The sequence below is a fragment of the Trachypithecus francoisi genome, unplaced genomic scaffold (genome assembly GCF_009764315.1).
Source record: "Trachypithecus francoisi isolate TF-2019V2 unplaced genomic scaffold, Tfra_2.0 Lachesis_group13, whole genome shotgun sequence".
NCBI classification, from domain to species: Eukaryota; Metazoa; Chordata; class Mammalia; order Primates; family Cercopithecidae; genus Trachypithecus; species Trachypithecus francoisi.
This window is the reverse complement of record NW_022681458.1, coordinates 45,937,520-45,958,899: the sequence shown is the minus strand read 5'-3', so window position 1 is coordinate 45,958,899 and position 21,380 is coordinate 45,937,520. Positions and strand designations below refer to the sequence as shown.

The 21,380-nt window shown below is 37.7% G+C and overlaps 1 protein-coding gene across 1 annotated transcript in view; it reads right to left on the bottom strand.

Moving 5' to 3' along the window:
• DNAH7 (dynein axonemal heavy chain 7) overlaps window positions 1-21,380 on the bottom strand; it is a 341,498-nt gene that overhangs the window by 37,874 nt on the left and 282,244 nt on the right. Inside the window, exons 53-57 of the mRNA XM_033230791.1 lie at window positions 20,612-20,806; window positions 18,677-18,769; window positions 10,913-11,089; window positions 8,497-8,658; window positions 5,765-5,965 (exon numbers count right to left, since the gene is read on the bottom strand). Coding sequence (XP_033086682.1) covers window positions 5,765-5,965; window positions 8,497-8,658; window positions 10,913-11,089; window positions 18,677-18,769; window positions 20,612-20,806 — 828 coding nt within the window. The remainder of the gene's footprint in view (window positions 1-5,764; window positions 5,966-8,496; window positions 8,659-10,912; window positions 11,090-18,676; window positions 18,770-20,611; window positions 20,807-21,380) is intronic.

The window sequence follows — 21,380 nt, the reverse complement described above, 5'->3', positions numbered from 1 at the left end:
AATTTGAAAGGGAGAGTGGGAGACAAAAGAAAAAGTAGCATAAATTTAACCACAGAGGTTAAACATGCTGGGCTAATTCTGGACTATTTTCAATATATTAGAGAATTGAGCAAATCAGTAAATGTGCTGATATGTTGAAAGCCAGGCTTCTCATTGCAGAAGAAGGGACATACATATATGGAATGAGGAAAAGCAAAAAAGATATCTGAGAAGAGTGACTGAAATTGGAGGCATTAGTATGAATTCATCACTTATAAAATATGTATGTAGTATTTATGTGCACATGAACTTGTCTGCATGCATGTGTATGTATATTTATATATTTGCATGTAGATGTGCATGTATATTTGTACATTTGTGTATGTGTGTACATGTGTATACTTCTAAGTTCTCTCCACTGAAAGCGTCAAGAAAATACAGATAATGCAGTAGCAATAAGCTCCTCTAACACCCAAACCATGCTCTCTAATGCCATTCTCCATTAAAAGGAAACGGGATTCTTCAGAAAACTGGCTGATTCCAGAGCTGGGGCAAGATAGGCATACCATGAGCCTGGAACATCTTATGTCAGAAAGTAAGAGGTACTACTGCTACTAATCATCAGATAATAGAATATTTTTTTTAAAATATGGAACCTATACCAAGTACAGAGGAAGCAGTTTGAACGAGCCCTAATTGACCAACTCTGGAACAATCTGAGCACCAAAAGACTCAAGTATAGCAATGAAAATACTTAATGTACCATTGAGGAGGAAAAAAAAGCCTAGGAATTCATAGTCCATGCCAATTAATGGATACACAAATGGCGGAGAAGGGAGAACTGTTGCTTATAGTAGAGTGCCAAGTGTTGAATGTGGAAGGGAGCACTCGGGTGGGAAATAACATTTTTACAATCGTCACAGGAATAACTGGATCGGGTAAGAATCATTAATGATTACTAAGTCTGGGTTGGGACTGGATTTTGAGGAGGAATGGGATATTTTCATGGTGCTAAAGTATCTCCCCCACAGACCGATTATTCGTGGCAAAGGGGAAAACAGTTATTATACAGTGAGGAAATAAGGCAATACTTTGTCTCGGTGATCAGAATTAGTATCATCAGTGAAGGACAAATGGCATCATGTGCCTCCAGATGTGATCTCTGAGCATACAGTATCACCTATGGAATATCTTGGCTAAGAATGAATCACCTGAATCTAATTATGAGAAAACATAAAAAAACCAAAATGAGAAATTTATTAAAAACCAGAGAGGAAGTCCTAGCCATAGTAAACAGGCAAGAGAAAAAATAAGACATCCAAATAGAAAAAGAAGAAGACAAACTCTTCTCTCTCTTTGCTGACAATATGATTCTATACCTAGAAAACACCAAAGACTGCCAAAAGACTCTTAGAACTGATAAATGACTTCAGTAAAGTTTCAGAATACAAAATCAATGTATAAAAATTAGCAGAATTTCCATACACCAATAATGTTCAAGCTGAAAATCAAATCAAGGACACAATCCCATTTATAATAATAGCTGCCTTCCATCCCACACAATACCTAGGAATACATTTAACTAAGGAGGTGAAAAATCTCTACAAGGAGAACCACAAAACACTGCTGAAAGAAATCACAGGTGACTCAAACAAATGGAAAAACTCCACATTCATGGACTGGAAGAATCAATACTCTTAAAATGGCCATACACCCCAAAGCAATATACACACTCAACACCATTCCTATCAAACTATCAATGTCATTTTTCACAGAATTAGAAAAAACTAATTCTACAACTCATAAAGAACCAAAAACAATCCTAAGCAAAAAGAATAATACCAGAGTCATCATATTACCCAACTTTAAATTATACTACAAGGTTACAGTAACCAAAACAGCATGGTACTGGTTTTAAAAAAAAAAAAAAAAAGAAAAACGGACACATAGACCAATGGAAAAGAATAGCGAACCCAGAAATAAAGCTGCACACCTACAGCCATCTGCTCTTTGACGAAGTTGACAAAAATAAGTAATGGAGAAAAGACTCCCTATTCAATAAATGGTACTAGGATAGCTGGCTAGCCATATGCAGAAGAATGAAACTGGATCCCTACATTTCACCATATTCAAAAATTAACTCACAATGGATTAAAGACTTAAATGTAAAAATTCAAACTATAAAAATCCTAGAAGAAAACAGAGGAAATACCCTTCTCAAAACTGGCCTTGGAAAATAATTTTTGGCTAAGTCCTCAAAAGCAATTGCAACAAAAACAAAAATTAATTAAACTAAAGAGCTTCTGCACAGCAAAAGAAACTATCAACAGAGTAAAAAGATAACCTTCAGAATGGGAGAAAATATTTGCAAACTATGCATCTGACAAAGGTCTAAAATATTCAGAATCTATAAGGAACTTAAACAATTTAGCAAGCAATAAACAAATAACCCCATTAAAATGGGCAGAAGACATGAACAGATACTTCTTGAAAGAAGACATACAAGTGGCCAAGAAACATAAAAAAGTGCTCCACATCACTAATCATCAGAGAAATGTAAATCAAAACCACCACGAGATACCATCTTATACCAGTCAGAATGGCTGTTACTAAAAAGTCAAAACACAATGGATGCTGGTGAGGCTGCAGAGAAAAGGGAATGCTTATACACTGTTGGTAGGAATGTAAATTAATTTAGCCACTGTGGAAAGCAGTTTGGAGATTTCTTAAATAACTTAGAACTACCACTCCACCAAACAATCCCATTACTGCATGTATATCCAGAGAAGATAAATCATTCTGCTCAAAAGACACATGAACTCGTATGTTCTCAGCACTAATTGCAACAGCAAAGACATGGAATCAACCTTAGAGCACATCAGTGGATTGGATTAAGAAAATGTAGTACTTATACACTGTGGCACACTATGCAGCCATAAAAAAGAATGAAGTCATGCTCCTTGCAGCAACATGGATGCAGCTGGAGGCCATCATCCTAAGCTAGTTAATGCAGGAGCAGAAAACCAAATACTGCATCTTCTCACTTATAAGTAGGAGCTAAACATCGGGTAAAGTCAGACACAAAGAAGGAAACAATAGGTCAGGTGCGGTGGCTCATTCCTGTAATCCCAGAACTTTGGGAGGCCAAGGAGGGCAGACCACTTAGGTCAGGTGCTTGAGACCAGCCTGGCCAACATGGTGAAACCCCGTCTCTGCCAAAAAATACAAAAATTAGCCAGGTGTAGTGGTATGTGCGTGTAGTCCCATCTACTCATGAGGCTGAGGTGGGATAATCATTTGAGCCTGAGACGTGGAGGTTGCAGTGAGCTGTGATTGAGCCACTGCACTCCAATCTGGGCAATAGAGTGAGACCCCGTCTCAAAAAAAAAAAAAAAGGAAGGAAGAAGGAAGGAAGGAAGGAAGGAAAGGAAAGGAAAGGAAGGAAGGAAAGGAAAGGAAAGGAAAGGAAAGGAAAGGAAGGAAAGGAAAGGAAAGGAAAGGAAAGGAAAGAAAGAAAGAAAGAAAGAAAGAAAGAGAGAGAGAGAGAGAAAGAAAGAAAAAAAGAAGGAAAGAAGGAAAGAAAAAAAGAAAGAAAAAAGAAAGAAGGAAAGAAAGAGAAAGAAAGACAGGAAAGGAAAGAAAGAAAGGAAAGAAAGAAAGAAAGAAAGAAAGAGAAAGAAAGAAAGGAAAGAAAGAAAGAAAGAATACATACTGGAGACTACTAAGGGGAAAGGGAGTGAGGGGGCAAGGGCTGAAAAATGGTTGGGTACTATGCTCACTACCTGGGTGACAGGATCATTCATATCCCAAACCTCAGCATCACTCAGTATACCCATGTAACCTGTAAATGTTTCCCCTGAATCTAAAATAAAAGTTGAAAGTACAAAAAAAAAAAAAAATACACACACACACATACATTAAAAAAAAACAAAAAAAACAGGGGGAGATGACTTCTTCAGAGATATCAATGTCATAAAAGACAAAGAAAGGCTTGGGAAATGTGCCAGATTAAAAAAGATGAGGCAATTAATACTAAACCAATGCTGTCATGGACAGGAAAATGCTCTAATGGACATTACTGCATCAACTGACAAAACTGAAACACAAATGATAGATTAAATAACAGCGTATCCTTCTTAAACTTACTAAAAGTAATAACTATACCAGAATAAGATAATATCCCTATTCTTACAAAATTTACACCCAAAAAATGTAATGATAAAGGGCCATGATATATCTAACTTATCTAATTTACATGTACCTGATGTGGGGGTGGGGGAGGAATGGTGAGGGGAAGGGGGAGAGAGGGGAGACAAAAATAAAGCAAAAGGAATAAAATGTTAACAGGAAATGAATATGGGTAAACAGGTGTAGGATACTCCTTGTACTATTGTTGTTTATTTAGAAATAGGGTCTTCTTGCTCTGTCACCCAGGCTGGAGTGCAGTGGGGTGATCATGGCTCACTGCAGCCTCAAACTCCTGGGCTCCCTCCCTCCTCAGCCTCTTGAGTAGCTGGACTATAGGTGTGTGCCACCAGGCCTGGCTAATTTTTTATTTCATTTTTTATAGAGCTATGGGTCTCACTATATTGTCCAGGCTGACCACAAACTCCTGGTCTCAAACCATCCTCTTGCCTCAGCCTCCCAAGGCACTGGGATTACAGGTGGGCGCCATCATGCCTGGGCCTTGTACTATTTTTTTACTTGCAATTTTTCTGTAAGATTAAAATTATTTTCAAATAAAAAGTTAAAACAAAAATTATGATGTGCTGCTTTGGCATTTAATGAGACTTTGGTTTTGGTTTGGGCTATGTTTCATAAATTCCTGGACCTCCAATAAATGCGACTACTGCTGGAGAGACCTTTTGATCTAGAAGAAAGGGAGGGTTTGAGTTAAATTTTGCAAAGAAGCTCTGTCTAGTCCATCATATGCAGAAATGCCCTCATCACCTATCTGGGAGTAACCTGCTCTCTCTGGGCCTAATCAATGCAAAAGCTAGTCCTATGGCAGGTCTTAGAAGCTTAAGAGATGGTTTGACTTAGTTTTAAATATAGGCACTCCCTTTTTTTTTAGTACCCAAGACTTTTGTTTAATGAAAGTACTTCTTTATTTTTAATGTTTTCTTTGATGTGCATTTAAAACAAATTCAGACATCAAGCGTGTGAGCTTTTTAATAGCAAAAACTTACAAAGGTTCATAACCCCTCTTAAAAAGAAACTCTTCCATTTTTAATTATGGCAAAACGCTGTGAAACAATTTTAGGTCACAGACATTCACATACACAATTCTAATCATGAAAGCAGTGGGTGGTTTCCCTGCTTGCCTGGTGACGCTAAAAAAGACCCTTATGAGTCCCATCAATCAAGGAGTAAAATCATTTTGGCTGTCATTATAGTTATATGAAGGAAATATTTTCATGTTTTAATTTAGAGACATGGCTCCAAATAGCACAAGGCTCGGTTAATATCCTGAAACAAGATTCTCCAATCTTGCAGATTTGTACTGGGAATGTCTTACAGCTGACTTTCTAAATAGAAAGCTACGTTATTAATGACACCCCATAAGATCTCAGCTGAGCAGGAATGAGGCTGGTGCTAAAATTAAAATAAAATATTAATAAAATTGACTTCAGCACAGTCAATAATCAGTTATCAAAACCTACTGCACTGCGGTGCAGGAGGCCTATTTAATTTTTAGTTTTACTCAGTGCACACATCCATGATCACCAGGGGCCACTTGAACTGCTTTACAGGACCGAGGTAACAAGACTCAACCATTACTAACAGGCTTTTTGCAGCTGCCAAAGAACTCTGGATCAGAGATCGGGTCCATGAGGTATGATCGAATGATATTAGCCCGTAAACCTTTTGGTGCTTCATTGGTCATTTTCACTCCATTCTGCAGTACTGACACAGGGAAATTTGGAGATGGGTAACTTGTCAGCCACATTCGGAAATCTGGATGTGTTGACTCTGGGCTTAACTCCTGTAAGAAAATAAATCAGATACAAAAGGGTAAATACAACCCAAAGAAAATCTCAAGAGCATACATATGAAGGATGAGTTGGAAGGGGGAGGAAGTATTTTTACAAAGTAGAAATGTAACTGCTACAATTTTCGGCAAAAGCTTTAAAATCCGATTCTGCTCCTAAAACAATAAAGCATAGTTGAGAAGGCCCAGCGTGTTATCATTTCCTTGGTAACATTAATTCATGTGACTATAAAGTTTACAAAAGTGCTATATAATTCAGAGTTGGTCCAAATAACTAAGACATTCCCAAAACTCTTGTATGTGCACTGATGTTGCTGAAATATTTACAGAAATAATTCTCTGTCCCAGGGCTAGATTAAGACTAATCCATTTTTCTTGCTATAGCCAGGTTGTTAGAACAAACAACGCACTCAGATAAGTCAATATTAAACCAAGCAGAGATTAGATGAGAGAGAGTATTTTAAAGGTGAGAAAAACTGGGATAATCTGAAACATCAAAACTTAGTACTAATCGCTCTATTTATTCAAGGGGATGGTCACACCTGGACTGCCAAGGGTAACAAAACACTCAATTAGCACCATTGCAAGGCCGTATAGGGCCTAGGAAGAATTATCATGGACCTTTCCCCTCCCTTCTGTCCAGTCCCACTTCCTACTGCTACCTCCCCGACTTGTCCATGTTAATGTTATCCATGTTTCTTGAAATGGCAAATCTTTATCAGTAAAAAAAAAAAAACCCCGAGCATTCCTATGGTGAAGGGGTGGATAAAGGAAGGAGGCATAGATGTCTATGTTTTTTAATAATAATATGGTGGGTGAAAGCACCATTCTTTTTCTCCTACCAGCTGCCCTATGGTCTAGTGACTTCAGTAACATGATTAACGGGGATCTGAGCCAATCCACTAGGGACAGATTTCTCTCTTACAGGACTCTGTGATGTGTATACATAATACAATTCAACAGGCCATGAGAACAGTCTGGAGACAGATGAATCATAAGCAGACAGGCACAAATATAAAACCTCTGATAGGCCAGGCCTGATGGCTCACACCTGTAATCCCAACTCTTTGGGAGGCCAAGGCGGGCAGATCACCTGAGCTCAAGAGTTCGAGACCAGCCTGGACAACATGGTGAAACCCTGTCTCTACTAAAAATACAAAAATTTAGCCGGCCATGGTTGGGGGGCACCTGTAATCCTAGCTACTCAGGAGGCGGAGGCACCAGAATCGCTTGAACCTGGGAGGCGGAGGTTGCAGAGAGCCAATATCGTGCCACAGAACTCCAGCCTGGGTGAGAGATTGAGACTTCATCTCAAAACAACAACAACAACAACAAAACACCTCTGATATAAGGCGTGAAGCATGAGGAGATGTTGTAAGGCAAATGGTAAAAAGAATAGTTTTTCAGGCAGAAATTACATCAACTATGATGACCTATATTCCTGAGAAAGTGCGCTGCACCAATAAAAGTGAAAGAAGTTCAAAAGGCTGGAGCATAGAAGTCACGATGAAAGTGGCCTAAGAAGAAACTTGAGAAGTAGGCAAAGGTCAGGTTCTGAAGGGTGCTGTAGGTCATGCTGGGGGTTTGAACTTTGTTGTGTGTGCCTTGGGAGGCCATCGAAAAGTGTCAGGCAGTGAAGCAATATCCATTCACTAATTCAATAAATATCTACCGATTGTATCCTATGGGCCTCACTGTTCAAGGTGCTGGAGGGAAAGCAGAGGATACAACAGATAAAGACAAAGTCACTGTCTTCATGATGCTTACATTCTAGTGGGAGACACGGCCAGAACAAACTGGCGCTAAGTGACATAAAGAAAAAACAAAGCCAGATGGGTGGATGGTGCAACTTCTATCATCACCATGGTTATTTAGGAGGGAATTAGGAGTGGGCTAGAGTCACGGGTAATTCCAGAGGATTCATTTTCTCTGTGTTTGTTGAGATCAAGTGCCAGGCTTTCTGTTTACTCAGTTGAGCTACATGGAGTTTTTTTGCTGGAATTTCTGCCAACCAGAACAGGGAAGTCCCATGACCCACTGCAAGGTGGGTGGGAACAGCACCCTTTTGGTTTCAGATTGATCTACTGTGGCAGGGTAACTGGCCAACTGGGAGACAAGTAAAGAAAAGTGACATTCTGAAGGCTTTGAATTACAGTGCCACATGAATTTCACCTTGAACAGTCCTCCTTGGTTACTTTAGGCCATTGTTATAAAAAGTAAGTTGATATGTGTCTACCCTGTGATTTACTCTCCTCCTCGAGCCTGCTCCTCGGGATTGAGGATATTTCCATCTCACTGGATGAGCCCTTGTCCCTGTTAAGAGGGATTTGCCAAGGCCTGGCTATGTTCTCACCTCTGTTCCTCCAGATCTGGTTTTCAATGTGAGCCTCTCTCTCCTGTAATCCAGTCCAAGCACTAACCTGCAACTCTCCAAATTAGAGACGAATGGAGCTACCTGAATGTTATGTATATTACTCATTAGATTCAGGGAATACAATCTAATCAGTATAAACTTGCATTTTTACCTCACAGACTTTCTCAAGGGTTGGCATCCAAGATGTCGCAAGGTGACAATTCTGAAGAACAACCCAGGTTCCTTCCTTGACAGCTTTTTCTAACATCTTCATAGCAATGGGCCCTTGGCCTTGACCAAGAGATAAAGAGCTAAGTTTTGATCCCCCATACCCCTGTGTACAAGAATAGTAAAGATATTATTTAAAATCACATTTTAAGAAACATCAATATTGTTATTTTTTAAAATGTTAACATTAACTATATTACAATTTAATTGGGTCACATGTCTCAAAAAGTCAAACACATGCATCCCTAAAAACCTCTCTTTGACAAAGAATCTTATAAACACTTAGGTAAAAAGCAAGTCAATTCATGTAGGAAATAGTCATGGCAATAAATGGAAAATTCTGTAGTCTTTGGTTGTTGATAGAAGGGATAGAAAGAATAAATTAAATAGACTGTTAACATAAGGAGGAGGTGAAAGGCACTGGCAGTCTTGCAGCAACTCCTAAAATCCAAAGCTGAAAAGAAAACTAAAAAGAGACAGATGAACTTGTCCTGTTTCCTCCAGATCTTTGAATAACTATATTTTAGTTATTTTGGCTACTGTATAAAAGAGAATTTTAAAAATTGTCACTGATTCCCATGTCAGTTTCTTTAGAGAATTCTGTGGGAATGTTTTCCTGTATTCAGTTCTACTGTATTCCAATCCATCCATGGCTTCTGGGTCTCCTTTCTGGGGTAGTTATCACCAGACTGCCCCTTTAGAAGAGGCCTGGATATGGAAGAGTGGGGTCTCAGTCCCTCCCGAATGCCCATGGCTTATTGTCACTAGCTAGCTGGTAGAGGCAGCAGAAAACAAACTAGAGCTGGATCCTGCTGTTTCTGGAAGAAGTGGAGACAGCAAGTGAAGAGAATGCACAGAGTAGGACCCACATAGGAGCCGGAGAATAATCTTATATACAATGTGAGGAGAGACACAAAGAGCAACTCGGAGGGGCTCAAAGGGTCGTCAAGCTTGTGTTGATTAGGAGAGGTGAGTCCTACATAAAAGTGAACACCTCCACCACTCCCACTCTACTCCTACCCACCATTGCTCTTCCTGGACTTTCAATAGCCACCCCCCATTACTAGTGGCCTCCTTCCATTCTGCACAACCCAAATAAATTCTTCAGGCTCCAACTAGGATGAACTTTATAAATTATAGGTCAGATCATGTCAGTTTGTTGCTTAAAACCCGACTCCTCCATCTTCCCATCTTACTCAATGTCCTTAATGTGGCCTACAGAGACCCTACATGATCTGGTCCTTCACACATCTCAGAGTTCATCTCCTCCAATCACCACAGCCACGTTCCAATGCTTCTTCAACAAATAGAAAGTACTATGCTAAGCCATCTATTCTTCTGTATATAAGAATTACACTCATGCAAAAATATGTAATTCAAAAATCTGGAGGAAATAGGACAAGTTCACCTATTTATAGTTTTCTTTTCAGCTTTAGATTTTAGGAGTTGCTACAAAGCAGCCAGTCCTTTTTATTTCCTCCTTATGTTAAAAGTCTTCTTAAATTTTTTTCTATGCCTTACATCAATTTTTTTGGCCTAGTAAATTTTTTTTAACCTCTCAGCTACATGTCCTTTGAGGAGATACTTAACCTCTCCATGCTTTAGTGTTCCTATCTGTATAATAAAGATACCACCATCTACCTAATGGGGTTGTAGAACATGTATGTAACAAGGTCTAGCAAAGTCAACAGTATACATTAAGCACTCAATACAAGTGGTGGTGGTGGTTTTAGAAATAGCAGCATTACCACACTGTGTTATTTTAATTGTACCAAATTGGAAAAAATTCAACTCAGGAAATGCCCAATCATCTGTTTATCATTTTCTTGTTCTAGACCATATGATGTAAGAACATTTGTACTGAATTCATTTGAATTAATTTTTAAAGACAGACAAGGTATGTAAATAGTAGAACATATTTTAATCTAATACAGTGACCACAATGTACAGTTGTTTTAGAAAGTCAAAGAAGGTACCCCTTTAGAGAGTGGCAGAGGGGTGGGATTAGAAAAGGTGCACCCCTGTGGTCACTGTCCAGGCTTGAATTTATGAAATCAACTCAAGTTCATACACTGGTGCAAATAATGCCAAAGAGTTTCCTGTTCCCCCACCCCAAATAAAAGTAAATGTCCCTTAAATCCCAATTCTGGTTTTAATTAGATTTTAATTTGGATAAGGAGTTCTTTTTTAGTGTCAGTGCTGCCATTTTAGTATCATTTTCTTGGGATTCTGTCAACCTTTGATAACTTTCAAAGGTTAAGTGACAAATTTCTACCTTTCCCTCATCTTTAAAATTTCAATTATAAGCAAGTATTGCTTTTTAAAAATAATATTCGATAACTTCATCTATTGTAAGGTACCTGGTCATCGGCAAATTTTAGAAGGGCAGCCATGGGATCTGCTCCAGGAGAGAGCACGAAAATCAGTGGTGCACAGCAGTTACTGTCTCCAAATGCCTTGGCTAAATCAAAGGGGGGTGGTTCAATGAATGCACGCCCCAATCTGTTGATTATAAATTCTTGCAACATTGGAATAACCTAGAAAGAGACAAGGATATAGTTGGAAGAATATTTGAAATCTGCCTAAAATCATTAAAAATTTAGATTCAAAAGTGTTTTAAAACAAAGTACCCTAGCTCTCTATTAGTTTAGGTATTCATTAATGGTGGGGAGTCCAAGGCATCAATGTTTATATAAATGCCTTTTAGATAGGAAATATCATAAAATATTCAGATAATAAAAGGTTAGTGGTAACTGACACAAACATTCAAAGACTTTTTTGGTCCCCTTCAAATGAATGTTCAAGACATAGTGGTTGAAGAAGAAACCTGAACTCTTAAGTTATAAAACACTAATTGGCCGGGCGCGGTGGCTCAAGCCTGTAATCCCAGCACTTTGGGAGGCCGAGACGGGCGGATCACGAGGTCAGGAGATTGAGACCATCCTGGCTAACCCGGTGAAACCCCGTCTCTGCTAAAAAATACAAAAAACTAGCCGGGCGAGGTGGTGGGCGCCTGTAGTCCCAGCTACTCAGGAGGCTGAGGCAGAAGAATGGTGTAAACCCAGGAGGCAGAGCTTGCAGTGAGCCGAGATCTGGGCACTGCACTCCAGCCTGGGCGACAGAGCAAGACTCCGTCTCAAAAAAACAAACAAACAAACAAACAAAAAAACCCCACTAAATATGTTTCAAAAATTCACAACTCAAAAGTAGAAATTGTAGTGTAAGTTGTGCAAAATTTCCCCACATCATCAAGAAAGAATTGATGTCAGTGTGGAAAAGAAGGAGAAGGAAAGGAAGAGCTCTGTTCAAGAGAAACAAACCATACACCCAAGAAACCAAACAAAACTATGTTGTGTAGAATTTCTGACAGCATGTCTGAGAATTTTCTGGGAGCCTGTTTGAGAAACAGCAGAACTCTGCAGCTTGGTGTCTCTGCTAATTGCTCCTTTTCAGGCCTCGATGCGAGGGTGGAATTGCATTAATCAGTATGACTGATGTACAGCCTCGGGTACATCATTGCTGCTTTCTGACGAAGGGTCTACACCAAGACGTTTATGATGGATCTATTCTCATGACCCTCACACCTCCCATTACGCCTCGCCTCCCAACACCGCCACATTTGGGATTAGATTTCAAGGTGAGTTTTGGTGGGGACAAACTCAAAGCACACCAATAATTAAACAAATTGCGTTCATCATGTTGTCCACATGTATATTTGTAGCTGCTATTTATTTTCAAACTGAATATAAATTCCTATCATGGCAAGTGGATGTGTGATAAAAAAGATATATATTTATTACTCTAAAGTAGCTACTTTAAAGAAGTTATTTGGTATTTCAATACTCTAACATGATATTGTTAATTCAGCTTGGTTGTCTTCTACGCAAAAAAGAAAATTCAATATATAGCAAAGCAAAGAAGGCCTAAAAATGCTTCTCCCTGAACAGGGGATTAAATGCTATATTAGTAAAATGTAAGGGATCTTTTTCTACTTCACTTTTCAAGGGCGCGTCTGCAATGCTTCTGATAAAGTCAAGCAGGAGACATTGTCACCTGGCTCCCATGTTCATGCCTCACTCACATCAAACAAATATTTTGACACCTTCATTAAGTTTGGCAGAAATTGAAACAATGTTGTTAACTACTCAGCATAAAACTATTCTATTTTCCTGGAAAAAAATCAACTGATACGTACTTTTACTCATTAAAAAAGTCTCAAAATGAAAGGGAAAAGTAAACCTAGGAACAAAACACAGGAGAAAGTAATGTGGGAGAGAAGAATCCACTCATGTTTCAATTTTCTCCTTTGCTTTTTTCAAATCTGTACTCCCTTTACTACTATGCTTATCTTTTCCCATACCCAGTACTTCCGTGCTGACAAAACAAATGGAATGAAGTGAAGAATTAGTTGATACGAAGTTAAGACACGCTTTGGGTGTCTGCTTCCCTTTTGACCTTCTGCCATGCTGTGACATTGCACAAAAGCCCTGACCAGAAGCTGAGCAGATGTTGATGCCATTCTTCTTGCACCTTCCAGCCTGGAGAACCATGAGTTTCTAATCTCTCTTCTTTATAAGTCACTAAGCCTTAGGTTGTCTGTTATAGCAACACAAAACAGACTGAAACAATTATCTAATTTCAATTTCTCATCTATTAACTACCAAAAGTACCTTTTTTCCTGCTCTGAAGTATGTGTGTGTATATACACACACACACACACATATGCACAAAATTGTCATAAATATTTGTTGTTCATTTTTTAATAACAAATTCTTGCAAATGAATGGATTGCCCCTTCACAGAATATTGTGAACACTACCTTACAGTTTAAAATTAAACTCCTAGTAGATAAGGGGCTATGAAAGCATACCAATTTCAGAAGGCAACAGTGGTATCTCAAGAGAAGGAGTAATAGAAAGATTTTCTGAAGGCCCCAGCATCACCTCGACTGAATAGCTGCTTAGATACAAGAATGGAATTGTGTGTATATACAACACACTGCACTATGTTGACAGTTCCATCAGCCTGCAACTTTTCTCAACTTGAAGCAAACTGCAGGAGCAATGTGCAGGTGCCAAGTATCTCAAAATGATGGTCTACTCTGGAAAACATTACAAATATTTCCAAACGTTGATTTTATAGTCTATGGAACATTTACTTACACAAGATCTGTAAGTAAAAATCACTGACATCTCACAATGCCTTCCAAAAAATGTCAGTCCTAGTGCATGTGTGACTGAGATACTGAGGGTGTTAGGGTGGGGAGCTGAGAGCCAATGAAGGAATATCTGTGTTAGAGATTAGATTTTTTAAAATCCCTCCAATATTTCTCTAGATTCATTCAAACATGGAAAATGTATAGGTGAGCAACAACACATCTATAAATGCCTGATAGCATGGACTTACCTAAGAGGATGACTTATATACTGTTCGTGCAAAATAAACATCTGTTGAACGAATAAATTGATAAAAAGCTCAGGATGCCTACTTTTGTGAAAGTGGAGTTCTAATTACAAAAATATTAAACAAAAATCACAGAATAATTAATTCATCTATACATAAAGTTTCGTTTATAGATGTTATTTTATGTTTCAGGTTTTTTTTTTCTTCTTTAAAATCTGTATAAATTTCAGCCAGGCATGGTGGCTCACACCTGTGATCCCAGTACTTTGGGAGGCTGAGGCGGATGGATCACCTGAGGGCAGAAGTTTCAGACCAGCCTGGCCAACGTGGTGAAAGCCCGTCTCTACTAAAAATACGGGTTTGGTGGCGCGTGCCTGTAAGCTGAGACACAAGACTCTCTTGAACCCAGGTGATGGAGGTTGCAGTGAGTCGAGACTGTACCACTGCACTCCAGCCTGGGCAACAAGAATGAAACTCCATCTCAAAAAAATTGTTTAAAAATTAGCTGGGCATGGTGGTGCATGTCGGTAATCTCAGCTACTCAGGAGGCCAAGACATGAGAATCACTTGAACCCAGGAGGTGGAAGTTGCAGAGAGAGGAGATGGCGCCACTGCATTCCAGCCTGAGTGACAAAGAGACTCTGTCTCAAAACAAAAAAACAAAAAGAAAAACAAAAAAACAAAAACTTTGTATAAATGTATAGGGTGCAAGTGTAATTTTTTATATGCACAGATTGTGTTGTGGTAAGGTCAGGGCTTTTAGGGTATCTGTTACCCAGATAATGTATCTTGTACCCCTTAAGTAATCTCTGGTCATCTACCCCGCCACACCCTTCACCCTTCTGAGTCTCCTCTTTTTATCATTCTACACTCTATATCCAGATATACACATTATTTAGCTCTTACTTATAAGTGAGAACATTCCGTATTTGTCTGTGTCTGACTTATTTCACATATGGTAAATGTTTCAGATAATTTGAATGGTCACAGATGTCAAACTTACTGCAGGAAAATGAAAAATATCCTAATTGTCTGTCCCAGGCCTTGGCCTTGCCCTTTTCTTTATTATTATTTTCCTATAGCTGGTCTTTTCTCCATAGATTTTTAAAAAATTAACAGAAAAACCCCACTTTCTCCGTAATCTCTTTCCTCTCAAGGCTAACTTCATGAAATTATAGTTTTGCAAGCAAAATGAAAAGAACACGAGTTTTAAGTGCATGGTTTTACTTGAAGCAAGTCTGAATTATAAATGGCCTCACTTCTGTGAGGGGTTCAAACTGGTGTCAGTCACTTTGCACAGGCAAATGTGTCTGGCAGAGGGTGATTCTTCTTTCTGTCTGCTGGCACTGGAGGATCAAGTCAGGGGTGCTCACCTGAGAGTGATCAGAGACAGACTGCAGTGTTTCACTCTTAATGTTGAAGCTGAACAAAACTTACTTGCTCCCAAGACTGAAGTGTAACTCCCGAGGTAAATGAACCTGTGTTAGCTATTCAGTTTGCAAGGCAAAAGAATTGGGTTTGCCTCTTCAATCTGATTATGCCAGCCGTTACGTTTGTAAAATGAAATCTGTCAGTAACAAAACTTACAGACTAATTTAGGCAACCATTCTCCCAAAGGCAGGAAAGAAGCTTGTGGTCTTCTATGTATGTTTTGCTATTTATTGCAAGTTCCTACTGGATTTATCTGAGGCCAGAGAAACATATTAACTTATATTTGACAAGTTTCTTATTGAAAGCTGATTAATTTGCTGTTCGTTTACCGTTTAGAAGGATAGAACTGTGGCCAGAAGCTTTTTATTTTGTAAATGGACTCAAAACATTCCACACCTCAGTATTTATCCATTTGATATGTTTCTTTTGTCAATAAAACACTATAAACTATTAAATTCTAAAGGAAAGTGCAAGCCCATCTCATTTTTTTCTACTGGTGATTTAGTGAGAATCTTTTACATTTTTTCAAACTGGAGCATTAGAGGGCCTGCCATTTGTGGCTTCTTACCACTGAGTGAGGCTGGTTTTGAGGGGAGATGGGGGAAAGGAGATCCCCCCAAATTGTGCTCATGGAGCGTACTGTAAACTAGAGATCAATTAATTGCTGATTTTCCTGGATGTCTGTGGCTATACAGATTATCTCTTAGAAATGACAAACAGATAAACTCTTACAGAATACTAGCTCAGATATTAGCCCCATACAGCACTGTTCCTCTCCCTCATATTCTACTACCATTCTTCTTTGGAAAACCATTCTTTTAAAAGCATAATAGCCATGTATCATTTTATCATATATAGATTCCAAAATCAAAATTTCACCATTAGAAATTGGAGTACATGGTAACAGTAAAATTAAAGGGTTTGAAGTTGCTGGATAACATATCAGCATACTAACAATTTTTTTTTGTTAAGGACATGAGTGTGGAGGTGTCGCTAATGGTACCTAGTTAACTGTATCACTTAAGATAGACTGAGTTTAGCATATTGGCAAACAATTTCCAAACTGCAGTGGCTTAACACATGAAAACTTACTTCTTGTTCCTGCAAAGTCACCTGAATCTTAAGGCAACTGTCTCCATGCATTGGCTCAGCAGTCAAGCCTGCTTATAGCGCTTAAATAGCAGCAATATGTGATTCCACTATTTTGATGGCAGGGAGAGCACCTCAGAGAATCTGACCCTGGCAGTTCAATGCTTCTGCTCTAACACTTCTGCTCACATTTTATTGGTCAAAGTAAGAGATATGGCCACGATCCTCCCACTTCAAGTGTGCACAGGGGAGAAGAACCAGAAATATTGGTGAGTAGTATTGTCTACATACTTATCTATCTATCCAAGTAAAATTGGGAAACTAGACAAGATTTTTAAATATATATGAAGATTTTACAAGACAGAGGGCTAAAGTATCAGGCAAAGTAGCTGAGAGAAGTATAAAACCATAAATTTAACCCCCACTGATTTAAAAACAAACAAAAAACATACAAACCAACCTGTCCCCCCCACCAAAAAAAACCCTCAGCTTGACTATGTAACTTCCCACCTCCCTCGATTATCCTTTAAAAAGAGAGTGAACGTAGAAGGATATACTTGATCTTATTAATAGCTCCATGTATTTTCAGATTAAAGTGTCAAATTTTTAAAAACAGAATTGGGGGAAAATATTTGCAGACGAAACTGCTGCAATTAGAAAATGGCTCATTAATCACTTTTAATTATACTTAACATAAAACATGAATCTTTTTATAATATTGAGGGGGGAAGGTCAGTGGTACATCCAGAACCATTATAGTATAACAGTCTTTATCTAGCTTAGGAAACAAAGTGGAAAACCGAACATTTTAATAAAATGTTTTAGAGGAGGAAGCCACATTAAACAAGAATGTGAAGCATCTCATATTCTCCCATATTTAATATGTGAAGTGAAAACTTGTGAAGTTTAACACTAGAATTTTCATGGAGATTGAATTTTTTAAAAGGGCTACCAAGGGGTGGGATGTTTCACCAGGGTCATAAAGAATGCTAAACCACTGTAGTTACTTCCAGCATCCGAGAGCAGGGTAGCAGAGTGACTTTCGTGGACCCAAGGTACTTCATAGGCCCCTTTCTCCATTAAAAAAACAAAATTAAAAATCACATTTTACCATTCTTGGTATAAAGACAAATATAATACACACTGGATTATATTCTTCTGATTTTAAAAGAAACTACAACATTTTCATAGACCCCCAGAAGTATTCTGGTTCCCAAGCACTGTGCCTCCTCTACCTGATGGATACTTGGGCCTTGGCTAAGAACAGACTGCCACATCATGAAAGAATTCCATGTGTTCAGTGAACAGAGTGGGGCTCATAGACGAAAAAAAGCCCCTACCCCATATTATCACTGATGTGTATTTTTAAAAAATTAATACATTGCTTTGACAATCTAAGTTCTGCTTTATATTTTTCTTTTGGTTAGGATGGAGACATTGTCTCCTATTCCTTAACAGCTGAAACTGAATATAATAAGTTTTGAAATATTTATGTCAAACTTCTATTTCAGTGGTAATAATGGACAACTAGGATATTTTCTCAATTTTTTCCAACATAGCTAATGTCTATGTTTTTTAGAGTATATTGATATCTTTGTGGATATTGGTCAATATTCATAGGTGAATCTTTTTTATCTAATACAAATGAGGATGTCAATGAATACTGACATTTGCTAATATAACAGGTCTGCTGATTCACTGGTTATAAAATTTATTATTTCAAGAAGTTAAAAGTAACAATATTGATATTTTCCTTTGTTGTCAATAATGACAAATGTCTTAAATTCAAATTCCAACAAAAAACTGTATACAAGGATAGCATTTGAGAAGTCCAGAGATTCCAGTCTATCAGCTTGATGTTAACCTCATTGACTAATTTCACTAAAGTATTAACAGTAAAAATGAGACTACAAATATGCAAAGGGAGTAGATTGTGAGTACTGAGAACCAAAAATTAAAAACAAATAATCACAAAATGAATAAAATTATACAATATAATCCAATTAGTTACTAATTTAGGATGGTTTTAGAAAAATATACAAACTTTTTGAAAAAATGTCTGCATTAGAAAGAAGTGGGATTATTTCCTGCAGGCTCCTCTACCTCCCCCATGATGATTATATAAGGAAATGCACATTTGGATGGACTGAGCAGGCATAAGGCTTTGGAATCATTGAGCTGTTTTCAAAGCCCACATTTACCTTGTCTGGCCTCAAGCAACGAATAATAAGCATCCTTTGAAACTCATCTGCTTTATCTTCCCATTCTTCAGGGAAAACCTCATGGTGTGGTTCCTAAAATTACAGTGTAAATAATTCAATGTTATTTTGGGGATTATAAAGAGAACACTATTTTCACTTATAAACCAACTTTTAGAAAAAATATATAAATGAAATCAAGAATGCTTGTCTGAATTTTACTATTTAGTGTAAAGTTGGGACAAGGTTATAAAATAAATAATGAGAAGAAAAGTCAATATACTTTAAAAGGAATCAAAGCAAGGACATGAACTAAGCAGGTTAATGTTGACATGAACACTAATAAACAAAAAGATCCCTTATCATGAAAAAAGTAAATGTGCCTATGCTAGTATTTTCCCTTTATTTCTCCAAACACTGGCATTTTTTTTTTTTTTTAAGACGGAGTCTTGCTCTATCACCGAGGCTGGAGTACAGTGACGTGATCTTGGCTCACTGCAACCTCAGCCTCCTGGGTTCAAGCAATTCTGCCTCAGCCTCCCAAGTAACTGGGATTACAGTGGTGTACCACCACGCCCAGGTAATTTTTTGTATTTTTAGTAGAAATGGGGTTTCACCATGTTGGCCAGGCTGGTCTTGAACTCCTGACCTCAAGTGATCTACCTGTCTCGACCTTCCAAAGTGCTGGGATTACAGGCATGAGCCACTGCTCTCAGCTGGAACAAAAGACATTTTTAAAAACCTACCCACTTCTCTCATCATGTATTTATAAAAATAAATAAATATTTCAAAACAAGTAAAAAGGGTATTGTACTGAAATTTATTGTATTATTTGTTTAGTTTTAAAAAAATTTTTTTTTTTTTTACAAAGAGAGACTTGAGAATGTGTGTAATAAAGAAGCCAATTGAGAGCTATTAAAAAATCACAAGAAGAAAGCCATCAGGATACTAGGAGGGGTAAACCTTGGTGGGGAAAAAAGGAGACATGTGTACCTGTGAAACTTTAGGAAAAGCTATGTGGTGTCTCCAATTAGAAATCTTCATGCTTCAATACAGTAATAAAATTTTAATTTTAAATTAGTTGAGGTACTCACAATACATACTTGTCTCTAGAAAACATTTTTATTACGAACAAGGAGACATCCAAAAGAGATCACTTCCAGATATTTGAATTCATGTGAAGACATAATCTCACTATCACATATAATAGAACAAGTAGGTGACAAAATAAAATATAGGTTAACCAAACAAAACATACTCTCCGCATATCTAGCTTTCTCTCCTCCAGCCTCTCCCAAGCACAGCTCTTGCATATTAAACTCATGGAAAGCAGGAAGTCAAGAGGGTAGAAACAAAGGAACAGAAAAAATTAACTGGGAATTGGAAAAATATTAGCCCTTGTGCTAAAGAAAAATTGAGAGAAAGCAACAATTGCTATATATCCCAGATGGGAAATTGTGAATATTATGTCTGTGTCAATTATAATACTCCCCAGTTAGTAAAACAAAGTCTCATGAAAATTGTTTTAGAACTACTGTACAAGCTTTTCCTTTCCTCAAATGACACATACAAAAAATTTTATTAGCTTGTATCCTGCATTCAGAAAATCTAAACAACAGCTGTTCCATACATTTTAACTCATCTGCTATTAGGATTGCCAAAATCTACATTGATAATGAATAAAAACCTGGCATGGAAATTCAACAAGAATATTTTCAAGAACCATGCAGCATTCTTGCATCTTAATACCTTTCAAGGAGTTTGAATGAAGTTCAAACAGAACCACTGACTTAGAAGGGGGGATAGCATAAATCAAAGTTTGCATTCTGACATGTGACCAGTTGTTTAAAGCTTATTTAAATCTTGCTTTTATGAAAAGATATTTAACATTCTTTTCTCCATTTAAAAACACTGGAATAAGCAAGAGGGTAAACATACCAAACTATCATATACTTTCTTCCATCCATCCTTTAAGTGCATAAACTCTCTACGAATGGTTTTGAAGGCAGGCAAATCATCTAATCGACATATTTCATCCCAGGATTTCTGAGGAAGCCATGTACAAGGGTTGGCATAAGGATTATCCAGTCCAATGCCACCAGTTAGCAGAAATCTCCACTCAGCTTTATTAATCTTTGGAAAACAAAGCAGCATGGAGAGTCAGAAATGAGTTCATCATAAACTAGTAAGCTTACAACCATTATAAAAGAGTTGAGTGTTGACTTGCAAGTTTCAGATGTGGCCTCTATGAAATTCTATAGCTAGTGATATAGCTCAATATTTATTCATAAGAATTTCTCATGACAGTATACTCATGATAACCAGTTTTCAAAATAGTTCCATTTTAGTTACTTTTTGACAGTTTTACTCCAGAATTACTTGTCTAAATGTGAAAATCTGAATACATTCTATTCAAATACATGTTTTCCAAAATGACTGCCTAGAGTCCTATTGACTCTAGAAATTGTAGAAAGGCAGAAATCCATCAATGTGCCATGTTTTCAACTATTTTTCATAAAGTATAATGAGTTAATGGTATACATCTTTTGCAAGAAATGCAATAAAGCCTTTATGTCTTCAAAATTCAACCATCACCATATGAAATCCATAAATCTTAAACACACAAGTGTATAAAACAGTGACTTCACACAGATTCCAGTAACTTGCACAAGTCTTTAAAAACATTTACACTACTACCTGGTGTAAA